The 14,821-nt window shown below is 38.1% G+C and overlaps 1 protein-coding gene across 1 annotated transcript in view; it reads left to right on the plus strand.

Annotated features, from left to right (window-relative positions):
* LOC138160391 (probable maltase-glucoamylase 2) overlaps positions 1-14,821 on the plus strand; it is a 30,981-nt gene that overhangs the window by 13,555 nt on the left and 2,605 nt on the right. The window contains exons 10-17 of the mRNA XM_069086997.1: positions 1,249-1,403; positions 1,528-1,612; positions 2,213-2,269; positions 2,833-2,957; positions 3,566-3,654; positions 5,594-5,643; positions 10,537-10,710; positions 14,298-14,815. Of these exons, the coding sequence (XP_068943098.1) occupies positions 1,249-1,403; positions 1,528-1,612; positions 2,213-2,269; positions 2,833-2,957; positions 3,566-3,654; positions 5,594-5,643; positions 10,537-10,710; positions 14,298-14,815 (1,253 nt within the window). The remainder of the gene's footprint in view (positions 1-1,248; positions 1,404-1,527; positions 1,613-2,212; positions 2,270-2,832; positions 2,958-3,565; positions 3,655-5,593; positions 5,644-10,536; positions 10,711-14,297; positions 14,816-14,821) is intronic.

The raw sequence follows: 14,821 nt of genomic DNA on the forward strand, positions 1-14,821 counted from the left end.
TCTCTTTCTCTCTCTCTCCCACTCCCTCTCTCCTCTCTTTCTTTCCTCCTTCCTTCCTTCCTTCCTTCCTTCCTTCCTTCCTTCCTTCCTTCCTTCCTTCCTTCCTTCCTTCCTTCCTTCCTTCCTTCCTTCCTTCCTTCCTTCCTTTCTTTCTTTCTTTCTTTCTTTCTTTCTTTCTTTCTTTCTTTCTTTCTTTCTTTCTTTCTTTCTTTCTTTCTTTCTTTCTTTCTCTTCTTTCCTTCCTTCATTTCTTCCTTCTTCACTGTCTTCCTTCCTCCCTCCCTCTCTTGTATTCATTTTGAAGAGAAACTTATAGATTTACATGTCTCCTCCATCAGAATGTAAGTTTCTTGAGGACAGATACTTTTTCACATTTGTTTTTGTATCTTTAGTGCCTATATTAGTGCTTGGTGCATAATAAGTGCTTAATAATTGTTTCATTCATTAAACTCCAAGGGATGGAGAAATGAAAAATGATACATGTCCTGCCATCACAGAGTTTATAATTTAACTAAAGGGAAGAGTGGTGTTGGTAAAGATGCTATTTATAAACAAATAATTGCGAACAAAGAAAAGGGGAAAGAGAGATCCAGACAAGAGACTCTAGGAATATTTGAAGAGGGAAAGATCACTTTCAGTGGATGGGCTCTCTTTTTGGTATTTATCTGTGGTCAGGGTTGACATAACAGAGGGATGACTGAGAATGGAGAAGAGGGAGCCGGACCTATTCTCTAACTCAATCCAAAGTGAAGGTGCAAGACTTTGGGAAAAGTGAGTGGCAGCTCTCACAAGAGAGGGAGGGTGAGCAAAATTGCTGTTCAGCCTTGATTAAGGAATTACTAGGGTTCTAGAAGCAGGACATTAGGGAAATCAGTATCTCTATAGGGAGATATTATTGTTCTTATATAAATAATAAATGAGTAAGTCTCCACTGCTTATTTCAGGGAAGTGTGCACTCTCTATACTTTGTATGCTTAAGAGACAGAAGACATGGTAAAGAACAAGAGGGATTTCTGCCCTTGGAAAAGCTTGCAATCTGAAAAGAAAAATGAGATCAGTAAAAAGTCAAGAGAAATAGACTGCAAATTTTTATAAGTACATGAGGGAGAAGTAAATGAATGAAGTATTTTACTTGTAGGGAAAAAGGATAGTTTGTTAATGTAGGAAGAGGCCTTGGACTAGATTTGACCTTAAATTATAATGTAATTGGCTAAGCAGTTATTTTGTGTTTTTCTCCCTTCCCCCCAGGACCAAGATCCTGCTGCATTTGGAGTAAACTCTCTTCTTTTGAATTCTGCCAGATACTACCTGAATATCCGCTACAATCTTCTACCTTACCTCTATACCCTCTTCTTTAGAGCTCACACCCAGGGGCACACAGTGGCCCGGCCTCTTGTCCATGAGTAAGCTCCCTAATCTATTACTGTTGTTTCCTGAATCACAACTTTAGCTTATGAATTTATTAATGTATGATCTAGGGCTAATTTCTGAATGCAGCACAAATCATGTTTATTTCCATACCCCCAGGTTCTACCAGGATTCACAGACATGGAAAGTACATCAGCAATTCCTCTGGGGGCCTGCCCTCCTCATCACACCAGTTCTATATTCAGTAAGTTTCTTTGCATGCTATGTGATATTAAGGGGTACAGACAGGACACCACACTGTCCCTCAACCCATCTACTCCTTCATGGTGAACTTCAGCAGATACTGAATACCAAGGATATGACATTAGTTGTGATGACAATAATGGATACTCCTGCATCCTTGGGGCAAAAGAAGAGTTCCTTGCTATTTTCCAGCTCTAATATCTAATAGGATGCATGACCATGGTAAGGAATGGTAGTAGAGAGTGTTGGGAGTTTGTAGGGCATAGTGAATATAGAAAGAGATTGAGTCTTAATTGTTTGCAGGAGAAGAGGCAGGAGCATGATGCCTATGCTTAATGGGGAAGGGGTGAGACTAAGAATGTGTAAGGGTAGATGTAGAAAACCACCTAGGGTGCAAATTTTTCTGCTGATGATCCACATGCATATATAGAATGCATGTGATATCCCAAATAATAATGTCATCTATCACTTCATGACATTGTTTCAGTCACTCTGAGATGTCAGTCAGCTGGCCTCTTTGCCTGAGGATGCTCTTATGTGTCCCTGTATCTTATGTCTATCAGTGTGGATGTTAGATATTAATTATCTCCTGTTGTCCTAGGGTGTGAATCGAGTTATGGCGTACATCCCCGATGCCATCTGGTATGGCTATGAGACAGTAAGTAAGGGCTGTCCCTGATTGCCAAGTATACTACCCTGCTGTATAGGTTATGTCCAGGGAGGGAGGACCTGAGGGATTTGCATTCTGGGATCTGAGGGGGTCGGGATAGTATGAGTTACCTTTTTTCTGAAAAAAAGTATTTAATCACATTGATCATTATTACTATTGAATTTTTGTTGATTAGGCAATTCTTTGTACGAGGAATATATTCCCACTTTATTTTGAAAATCATTTGGAAAGTGGAATAATTTTTATATAAATACTCTTTACAGCCAACCTAGCTAGAATGAAGAGCTGGGAAGTAGGACAGAAAAGCGCATGACTCCTAAAGCCCATTTCAGATCCAATATTCCATAAGTTTATGTTTCTGTGATCTGTTACTTAAATCAAGAGACGTCAAATCAGAGCAGACAATGTCTGAAATGATTGCCAATTCTAAGAGTCTGTGATTCTGAAGAGTCATTTACTACTAACCACTAACTACTATCTTACTACTAACTAACTACTGCTGGAATGACTTGATTGAATTTAAGCCCAACTATTTTCTTCTTTTCATCTAGAATGTAGCGATTCCACAGAGAAAGGAATGGGTGGAGATGTTACTTCCTGGGGACAAGATAGGACTTCACCTTAGAGGGGGCTACATCTTTCCCACACAGGAGCCAGCTGAGACCACAGAGGCCAGGTATACTGTGAGCACGAGAGCCCAATATTGTTATTTGTTTTGTTCTCAGAGAGCATTGGTCAGGTAAGGTATCATGGAGAACAGTATGCTGTGGTTTAGGATATGGGAAGACAGCAACAGGAAGATCCAGACTAATATCTCTGTTATTTAAATTTTTTCATCCAAAATGTATTATCTACAAAACTCACCATCCTCATTTTCCAGGGAAGGCCAGTTTGCATGTGGCATTTTTGTCCTCATTGGGAGGAGACCAAATCCTTCCCCCATCTCAAACTATATCCTCTCATTCATTCACATTCAGGATTTAACTTACACACAGAACTTTGTCATTCTAGTCATTAGCATGGAATATAGTGGAATTGGGAGTCAAAAGACCTGGGCACTTAATACCCAGATCTTGCCCACCTTTGATATCTAATGGCAATGTGACCCTGGATAAGTTCTCCTAGGTTCTAGCCGTGAGCCTCAGTTTCCTGTTCTATAAAATGGTTTTCCTCTAAAATGTGTTCTTAGGAGGATTTTCAGGAGCATCTACCCCTGGGGCCCTTATTCTAGAAATTTGATCAGTGTCTTTTCCTGCCTAAGCCTAATTATATCTATTCCCATAGCCGTAAAAATCCCCTGGGATTCATCATTGCCCTGGATGACAAAAAAGAAGCAAAGGGAGAGCTCTTTTGGGATGATGGTGAAACAAGAGGTAACTTGATATCAGTTGACTTTGTAGATGTCACTCCCTACCCTCTTCTTTCCTAATTATAGTGCACAGAAAACTCCCATGGGGTAATTCATTGTCAAGCTTCCAGCATCCTCATAAATGTATTTTAATAGCTCCAATGACTCTATTGCTAACTTGCTCTCATGAGATGGAGCCATACTAGCAAAGTATACTGGCATAATTTATTATGGGGACAGAGACCAGATGCTCTCTAAGTTGTTGCCAAAACTAGATTACGTTCCTGGTTATAAAGGATTTTTACCTATGTAGTAAATGTAATGCCAATCCAGTTGCCAAGAGAACAAGCTTTACTTTGATTTGTTATTGGTAATGATTGTTATTTAGAGAAAGTGTGACTCAGTGTCTAGATAGCTGGCTTTGGAACTGGGAGAACCTGGGTTTAAATTCCACTTCTGACACCTACTGGGTATGTGGCCTGTGGTAAGTTCAGTGACCCAAGTAACTTTCTGGGACCATAAGTTGAAGAGCAAATGTTGCTGTTTAGTGCTTTCAGTTGTGTCTCATTCTTTGTGGCGCTCTTTGGAAATTTTGTGGCAACTCATTCTACATATGAGGAAACTGAGACAAACAGGTTTAAATTATTTTCCCAGTGTTATACAGCTAGTAAGTGTCTGAAGTTAGATTTGAACTCATGAAGATGAGTCTTCCTGACTTCAGGCCTGGAACACTACCCACTCTGCCACCTAACTGTCCTGAATAGCAGATGATGACCTATATAATTAGAAAGATCATGTTTACCAGGAATTCCCTAGCCTATTCCATTCAATGAATGCAACATCTAGGTCTAGTATGGGAAAAAAAATATTATTTTAGTACTACTCGATGTCTTTTATTGGTGATCTATGAAATATAATCTTTGGTTTTCCCTGGAAGAGAGAGAGCTTACACTATTATATTTGCACATTTACCTCTAATATTTCATATACCTCCCTGATAAACCTATGGTATATGATCATGGCAGGATCCTAGACGAGATCAATATAGGAACTTCATTCATTCAGAAAGTATATCTAATGAGTGCCTATTACATTCAAGACATTGTGCTATGACCTATGCCAGATACAGAGAGGTTTTAAGAGAGTATCCTTGTCCTTGGATAGGAAACATAAGGTAGGTACACAAGCAATTAAACCAGATGGCCTCTGAAATAATAATTTCTGTCCAGTTCTTAGACTTAATAAAATCATGAATCTGGTGTGCATATTGCTTTATGTAAATATTTTATGAACTACAAGATGATGTCTTACATGACAATTGGATTTCTTTGCTATCATAAAAATATTTACAAAGTGTAAAAAACAATTAGTCCAGAGTTTGGGTAGTGGAATAAATTGATTTAGGTTTAAAAGATGTCAGACTTTTAGCAAATTATGAATTATGATGAAAACAAGAAATGTAACTTCCAGGCATGGTTGTTGGAAGTATGTGCTCTGGTTGGTTTTTGTCTTTTCACTCTGACAGCTTAGTGTGAGTGGACAGACAGGTCAAGTCTGAGGCTTGATAGGTTTTCCTAAACTTTTCTATCAAAACTAAAGCTGAAGTTCCAATATATCAGCAGTTAGTCTAGAGTTGAAAACTCTCATTAATCATTTTATCTATATGATATCAAAATAATGTGACTAATTCTCTCCTCCCTCCCCCCCACCCCGAGACTGAACTAAATAGTGTAAATAGTGGTTTAGATGTCATTATTTTATTGATTTTAATTAGTTATTTTCACTAAAAGCTGTCAGTATCCTAAAGGTTAATTGTTGGAAGCTTCTGATTTAAATAAATATATATGTAAATAGGACCTAGTATATCCTTTTTCCAGGCTCAATAAATAAATATAATTTTACTCTGATATGAGTGTATACATATGTACATTTATTTATATTTATTGTTTTTTTCTTTATTGCAGATACTTATGAGGAAAACCTTTATTTTTTGGCAGAGTTTAATGTGACTCAGGTAAGGCAGCTTATGGAGTTTTTCAGATATTCTTTTCTCAGTTGGCTATAGATTGGAAAGTGGTTCATTGGCTGGTGAAGTCCCTGAATCTGTGTGGTGTAGCCTCAATCTACTTGTCTTCATCATTGCCGACCTCGCTCTATAGTTCTGCCAGGTGTAAGCAACTGTTACTTTCTTGACTATATTATTGGACTAAGAACCATAGAGTCCTAAGATTTAGAGAATGACTTAAGAAAACATCTAATTTAACCCCTGAGGAAACTGATCTAACAGGTAATTAGTAGCAGAACAAAGATTCTAATCCAGGTCCTCTGGTTCCTAATTTTGAAATCTTTCCTCTACACAACCTTGACCAGAAAACAACAACATTATTTTAAGAATGATAAAACATTTTTTTTTGTTTGTGAGCAGATGCTTTTTTATTCATGACTTAATGACTTAATTTACATTGGTGGGAAAGGGAAGGGAATGAGCAGAGCCTACCATGTGCTAAGCACTTTACAAATCTTATCTCATTTCCTTTTCCTGTCAGTCTCAGAGTTCATCCATTCATTAAACAACTGTTTATTAAGTGGCTACTCAAGAACTGGGCTATTACAACCATGAGCCAGTCCTTTAGTAAGTCTGAAAGTTGAGGCTCCTTGAGAGGAGTGGGGGTAGTGGTAAAATTAGGTTGTTGTAGGGAATAGATTTGCAATTTCCTTGGAGGGAGGAAACTCTCTATTAACTCAGGTCAGCAGCTTCTCTGCAATATAGAGACCTAGAGCTGCTACAGCACTGTGGCAGCTCAGAGGTACAGTGGATAGTGTTCTGGGCCTGGAGTCAGGAAGACCTGAGCCAGCCTTAGATACTTACTAGCTGTGTGACCCTGGACAAATCACTTAACCCTGTTTGCCTCAGTTTCCCCATCTGTAAAATGAGCTGGAGAAGGAAATGGCAAACCACTCTGGTATCTTTGCCAAGAAAAACCCAAATGGGGTCATGAAGAGTTGGGCATGACTGAACAACAGAGCACTGAGGGGTTGCTTTCCCAGAGTTGCATAGTTAGTATATGGCAGAAGCCTTCAAGGATGGATGGCTTTCAATCCATAGCTGAAAAACAGTGGAGTCATTGGTTGGAGTTCCAGCTGAATCCAAGTACTTTGAGTAATCCTCACAGATTGGTCCATTCCACTCATTATTTTTTCACTTTCTGACTCTAGAACCAATTTTTTTTTTTTAAATTTAATAATGTATCATGTTGGAGCAGCTAAGTGGCACAGTGAATAGAACACCAGCCCTGGAGTCAGGAGGACCTGAGTTCAAATATGACCTCAGACACTTGACACTTAACTAATGGTGTGACCTTGGGCAAGTCATGTAATCCCAGTTGCCTTGCCTTGCCCTCTGGAAAAAAAAGAATGTATCATGTTATCTACTCCGAATGCTATACAGAAAGTCTGAGATTATTGCCTTTCTTCATAACAAGCACATTTTTATCATATCTTTTGTGTTATGCTATGCAAGTATGTCACAATTTGAAAAGTTATTAAATTATTAAAATATTATAAACACTGTTATTATGAAATCATTGTTATTAAAACATTACTAATTAAAAAATTACTTAGCAATTTCTTGCTAAGTGATACTCCTATGCACAAACACAAAGCAGGGAACCCAGATTATACTTTAAATATTCCAAATTCTCTCTTTTGCTAATCTCCATTTCACATGATTATTTGGCTAATATACACCTGCCTTCTTTAAACTCCACAGTGCTAGTGCCTCTATACCTTCTCCCTCTTGTCCATTTGTGTGATGTGTTCTGATTCATGCATGTATTGTTCCCCTCTTAGAATGTAAGTTTCTGAGAATATGGATTGTTTTTATTTTTTCACTGCATCCCCTGCAGTTAGCATGGCTATTTGGCACATAATGTGGTTGTTGAGTTGTTTTGCTTGTGACCAACTTTCTGTGACCTCATTTGGGCTTTTCTTGGTCAAGATACTGGAGTGGTTTGCCATTTTCTTTGCCAGCTCATTTTCAGATGAGGAAACTAAGGCAAACAAGGCTAAGTGACTTGCCCAGGGTCACATAGCTAGTAGGAGTCTGAGGTCGGATCTGAACTCAGGTACTGTAGCAGCAAGCACCCCAAGTGTCCTCAGGGTTTGCCGCCAATACAGGTTCTGGGATCTGCTTTGTTAAAGGAAAGCAACTCAAAATGGGTTAACAAGCTTACTTTAATCAGTCAGACATATATCGTTTACCTTGTTCAGGGGAAAAAGGTCAGCACCCCGAACTTCAAAGCATACAGGCAGAATTATCAAGACAGAAACAGATCAAGTAGACAGATTTCCAAACTGTCCAACCATTACATCCATACCCAGTCAACATCTGGGTTTCCACATCTGGGTTTTTCAAAGCCGGGGGACTCTCAACAACAGCTTCCCAGAATTCAGATCAAATCACAGAACACTTCTCAAAGTGAGTCCCAAAACAAAGCTACACATCAGGGCTTATATAGCCTTCTCCTGGCTCAGAGAATGTAACAACCTTTTGGACCCACTGGCCAATCAAAAAGTATCTACTGAAAAACAAGCCTCCCTCCCCAGGCTTCTGGTGCACTTTAGCCTAGGGGCAGGGAAGATCTTCCAAATTTGCATTCCCATTACAGGTACTCCTGACTTCAGGGCTAGTGCTCTATCCATTGCACTGTCTCGCTGTCCTTGGCATATAACAGGTACTTAGTAAGTATTGAGTGATTGACTTGGGCTGCATAGAAACAGGTTGGAGGAAATGTGCCCAGCACATTTCATTATTAACACTTTCTCCATCACTTTCTTAGGTCTAAACAATCAACAAAATAATAAATCAAGCCCTGATTTGTAGCATTTGACCATTTCCAAGGTGTAATTGCTCACATGGAAAATTTAATAACTGGCTTTCATAGAACCATTTGGGCTAGCTTCAGCATACTCCCAAGCCTCTCCCATTTTTGATTATTCTGAATGTTATAAAGTTTTTTCTTAATTATAAATTTAAACAGCCTCCCTGCAATTTTCACCCTTTAGTCCTAGCTCTATTCGACAGGGCAAAAAAGTCTTTGGTGTAAGGATGTAATGGTGATCAGGTAGCCGACTCAGATACACCCTGTTTCTCATTGAGCAAAAACTGCAAAATCCACAGAAAGTCCACTCTGTCCCCAGATCATAAACATTCTGTTTAATGTAAGTATTGCTGGAAATAAAAGGGATGGTGGTGAAGCAGAGCTTCTCCCCTTGTAAGACATTCTCCTGAAGATTTATACACACACAATATTAATTTGTGGTAAGAAATGAATATCAAGAATTCTGCATGGGAAGATTAAAAAGAACTAGTAATAATTATTATTAACAGTTAGCATTCATATAATGCCTACTAAGTGCTATGCCGAGTACTTTACAAATATTATCCTATTTGATCATTACACCAACCTTGGGAGGTAGGTGTATTATTATTATTCCTATTTTACAGTTGAGGAAACTGAGACAACCAGACATTGTGACATGCCCAGAATCACACAGCTAATTGTGTGTGTATGTGTACATATGTGTATATGTACACTTATGTGTGTTTGTGTATATGCATATACACATATACTCCCATATACACATATAGGCATATATATAAAAATATATATATATGTGTGTATACACACACATATACGTAGTTTTTATATTATCAGTAATCAGTATTTCCCTACTTCCTTTCTCAGAAAACTGACCCTAATATCAAAGAATTTAAAAGAGGGATAAAACAGTTGAAATAACTAACCAACACATCAAAAATGTCTAACATTATATACAGCATTCCATATCCATAGCCCTCATCTATGAAACAGTGTGTGTGTGTGTGTGTGTGTGTGTGTGTGTGTGTGTGTGTGTGTTGGGAGTAGCAGAGTGTGTCTTCTCATCTTCCTTAGGTCAAGCTCAATCTTCATACACCCATAGCATTTTTTCCAATTATTTTATTGTTGTACTTGCTTTTTAAATTCATATTGTTATAGTTTGTGCATATTGTTTTCTTGGTTTTGCTTACTTCATTCTGCATCAGTTTACCCAACAGCTAGATAGTGTAGTGGATGGACACTGAACTTGAAGTCAGGAAGACCTAACTTCAAATTCAGCCTCCAACAATTATTAGTTGTGTGACTCTGGGCAAGTCACAACCTCTGGTTGTCTCACTTTTCTCAATTGGAAAAAATGGAGATAATAATAGAACTTACCTCCCTGGGTTGGTGTGAGGATCTTGTATAAAACAGTGTATCATCAAAACTGTATATTATGCTTATATATCTTTACCTCTTAACTCCCCTCTAAGACTATAAACTCCGTGAGGGAAGAGAGAATGTCTTGTCTAAATTTTTCCTTTTCTAAATTTCCCTTTGTGTTCTATGCTTATTAGCCACTTAGGATGTACTTGCTGAATATTCACTTAAGATGGGGGAAAGGAAAAGAGGAAGTATTTATATGGAATTTACTATGTGCCAGGAGCTGTGTTAAATGCTTTAAAAACATTATCTCATTTGATTATCACAGTGGTCCTGTGAGATGGGAGTTGTTCTTATCTCCATTTCGCAGTTGAGTAAACTGAAGCAGAGTTTAAGTGACTTGCCTATGGTTACACAGCTAGCAAGTGTTTGGGACAGAATTTAAATTCATGTCTTTCTGGCTCTAGGTTCTTTATTCACTGACCTACCTAGCTGCCTCATATAAATCCTAGTATAACAAAGAAAGGAGAAGTTTGTTGTAAGACAATCTGTCCCACAGAAAAATGGAGCAAAGCCAAATGATTTACAGATTGTTTCTCTCTCTCTGTCTATGTCTCTCTCTGTCTTTCTCTCTGTCTCTGTCTGTTTGTCTCTCAACTTAATAGGATACCTTAAAAATCAGTATTGTGTACAATGGATACCTGAATGAAATGAATACTCTGAGAGTTGGAAAGATTGAAATTTGGGGAATAGATTACAGCATCATAACTCAGGTCAATGTTACTTATGACAATGGGACATCTGAGAAAATCAACTTCATCAGTGACTCAGCAAATCAGGTAAATGTATCTTCAGAAATGGATTTTTACCATTTTTCAATAATTGTGTTATTGAACTATTTTTCTTACAGTTATTTATGATTGTTTTTACATTATGCTCTACATACTATATGACTTCTTGAAAAGTTATGAATGGACTTAATTCATATATGTTAAATTATATTTTACAATGTTTTTCTATGGATTTTCAATAGGTCACACCATTTTCCAACGGTCTTTTTTTTGGGGGGGACTTAGAGACAATCACCAGCTTATAAATGAGTCATCCTTATTATTGCTAGATTGGCTGGGGTGAGCAGTATCAAGAAGAGAGGGATGGAAATGCTGGTGTAGTCTCCCTTACCCATGAATTGATGGTGAAGGAAAGTCCTCACTTGGACTCGTTGTCCATCAGGGGGATACATAGTGTTTCTGATATAGCACAGCTAGTGACTGACTGACCCGGAAGGTTACTTCTTATGCATATGGAGAGAGACATCTAGCCCAGTGGATAAAAGGGCAATTTTGGAATCAGAACTTTTTATTCAAATCTATACTCTGATATACTAGCCAAGTGACCGTGGGGCAAGTTACTTCACTTAGAGAACAGGCAGCAACTTTCTAAAATTTATAAACTACAGAGGAGTTGTTGATTTGCACCAATGGAGAAGTTAGCACACTGGGAGTTCCTAACAGGTTCAGACTTACCCTGCTTCCTGCCTCTCACCTCAGGAAAAACAAAATGAAACAAATTTTCTACATGAGAGGCAATGTGGTATAATGGAAATGGTACTTAATTAAAGTGTTTGGAGACCTAAGTTCTAATCCTTGCCAGTACTATGACAAATCAAGTCATTTAATTCACTAAACCTCCTTTCTCTCACTTGTAGAAAGGAGATAGAGGTCTATGGGGTGTTCAGGGAGGACTAGTAACTCTGCTCATTCATTTTTGGTATCCACCTGTCCCCAAACTCTCACCCATGGCTACAAAAAGCTGTAGCATGAACAGAGGTCACCCCTGGTAAAAGTCTTGGCAGAGAGGTTAAATCAGATTGAGGGTAACTGACAAGTTTCAAACCTGTTAGAGTCAGGGGAATGTCTATCCCAAGCATGTGAATACTTCTTCCATCAGAATGGGTGATGAGAACAATTTGTTCCAACTGTCATGAAAGTGGCTGAAGCAGACTATATGGGGCACTTAGAGCTTGGTCAGGCATCAAAGATGCCAAGGTCACTTTCTGCATTCCAGGCCATGGTCAGTCATCTTAATTTTGTCTTGCCACTTCAATGACTCTGGAAGAGAGAGTGAGGCTGATGACTTTGTGCAACTCTGCCTCACTTAAACCCAATTCATGAAGTCGACATCACTCACATTGATATGTCATTGGTCCTCTTTGATAACAAATGACAAACAGCAAGAATAGAGATTATAATTTTATTATCTATTTCATAGAATTTTGAGGAAACCATACTGTAAAGTTTACAATGCTATATAAAATGTAAGTCATTAACTTTTCAGATGCAGAAAACTTTTTCTTACTCTAATGTAGGGAATCTTCAAGTTACTAGTTCTCAGGAACCTCTAAATTAGCTCTCAATCAATCAATCAATAACATTTGATAGGCACCTACTATATGCCAGGCACTGTGCTAAGTGGTGAAGATACAAAAAGAGGGAAAAGATAAGTCGCTGCTCTTAAGGAGTTCTCCCACTCACTCTACCTTTATGAGAGTCTTGCTCTACAAAAGGTAGTCCCTATTCCTCTTGTGGGTGGGAGCAAGTGTATCCTTTGTTCTAAGTTGGAACTAAGAACATCTTTTCCCATTGGAGAAAGTTATAAAGAGCAGAGTTGAAACAATAGCATAGAATGGTACAATGCACATGGAGATACCACAAAATGTTTGTTGAATTAATCCTGTTAAATTGTGTGAATAATTGAAATGCCAGTCAGGTTTGTATTCACATACATTAAAGACTAAAGAGGCTTTATGGGAGTGGCCTTGGGACACAACCATTACTTATTTCTAAGAAGGAAAAAAAAGAAACATTCTGAATTCTAAACATCTGCCTCATAAATGAATTTTTTGGAGTACAACCTCTGTGTAGTTGAGGGACTGTCTATTTATGGCAATGTATAGAGATAATTTGATGAATGGATCCCAACTTCAATTATGACCTCCATCACTGTCATATTGAAGGCTTTTCTCCTCCTCATACCATCCTCCCTTTCCTACCCTCTTCACTTTTCAGGATAAAGAGTTCATTGAGTTTTTAGCCTGCAAAATGAGTTTTTTAGACCAAAAATTTTGAGAACTCCTTGCTGTAGGAAGTTCACTCTTTAAAATAATCCTTTAGTGACTTAGAAAAAGAATAAATCCAAACTCACCCAATTTTATTGTTTATTTGGCACCTTGTAGGGGCTTAACAAATACTTTTTGATTGATCAAATGATCTTGTAATTTTCAGAAAGCTATATGTGTGATTTTTCAAAATTAAAATTTAATTTACTTTTTAAATTATTTTAGAATCTCCTTGAAGATTAAAATATAATAAAGTAGCACCCATTGGATAATATGTCTGCCACAGTGTCTTAAAAAAATATACCAGCATTGTGCAGTGTTTCTTTCCTTTTGTAATCCATCCTAGACGTCATGTCAACTTCATTCTATTCTTGTCCCATTCCCACTCTTACCTCCATAAGGTATTTTTAGTGTCTCTTCAGTTGGCACCATAGAAACAAGGAAGATACATTAGCAGAAATCTTGTTGGTTGATTGAGTCTACACTGTGACCACAACTGAGAGGGTGACAAAAGAAAGGCAATGGGAATTTAATGTCTGTACTAGACTAGAAGACAAGACCCGGTTCCACTGATAACAGCTTTTGATCTTCATTACCTTCTCTTCTTTAACCAAATCTCTTCTCTTGGCTTCTATGACATTGGTCTTTCCTGTTTCTCCTCCTATTTGTCTTTCAGTCAGTCAACAAGCATTTGTTAAGCTTCTGTTATATGGCAGGCATTGTATTAAACACTGATTTCAAGGCACTCACAGTCTAATGGGGGAGACAACATAGTAAATAACTATCTACAAATAAATTATAAGCAGGATAAACTGGAGATAACCTCAGAGGATTGGAGAATGCTTTTTGCAGAAGGTAAGACTTTAGCTGAGACTTGAAGGAAGCCAGTAAGAAGGGAGAAGGAAGAGTTCCAGGCATGAGGAAAAGCCAGTGGAAATGCTTAGTCAGGAGATGTATCGTGTATGAGAAACAGCAAAGCGGCCAAAGTTGCTGGATAGCAGAATGTGTGGGCAAGTGAGTAAGGTGTAAGATGACTGGAAAGGTAAGAAAGGTTGAGGTTATAAAAAAACATACAGAGGATTTTAATTGGATACTTAAGGTAATGGAGCCATTGGAGTTTATTGAATGTGTGTGTGTGCATGTGCATATATGTAGCATGTGCTACATTATTAGACATGTGTCAGATCAGTTCAGTTTGACAGCTGTGTAGGTGATTTGCAGTTTGCAATTGGGAATTAGATTTGAGTTCTCTTTGCTGTATTAGAAATTATAAAAAAGACATTGATAACATCTTTCTTTTCCATGCAGATACTAACCATTCAGTTGACTGACAAGATGATCAGCCTGGAAAAACTAACTCAGGTTATGTGGATGGGTAGTGGTAGTGTGACTATCACTCCAAGTTCCATTCCAAGAAGTACTACCAATTTTTCTCTGACTACTTCTACCAGAAGCCCCACTATATTTACTAATCCTAGTGCTCCACAAGCCAATAGTAGTGAAGGCACTATTACTACTGGCAAAGCGGATATTTTCCCAACAAGTATTTCATCCGCCACTGATGTCATTACTCACTACACTATAGACACGATTCTAAACACCACTCCTAGCAGTAGCAGTGCTGTTCCCTCGTCTACTGCAGTCACCACAAGCAATGCTAGTGTCAGTACTGCCAGTACTAATAGTACTGGTGATACTAGTACTAGCAGGACAACTACTCCAAGCACCCTTCCAGTAAATACTTCATCCACCACTGATGCAATTACTCATTACACTATAGACACGATTCTAAACACCACTACTAGTAACACCAGTACTGTTCCCTCGCCTAC

The sequence above is a fragment of the Petaurus breviceps genome, unplaced genomic scaffold, assembly GCF_028583685.1.
Source record: "Petaurus breviceps papuanus isolate PSGF00001 unplaced genomic scaffold, PetGlider_PUasm1.0 181, whole genome shotgun sequence".
NCBI classification, from domain to species: Eukaryota; Metazoa; Chordata; class Mammalia; order Diprotodontia; family Petauridae; genus Petaurus; species Petaurus breviceps.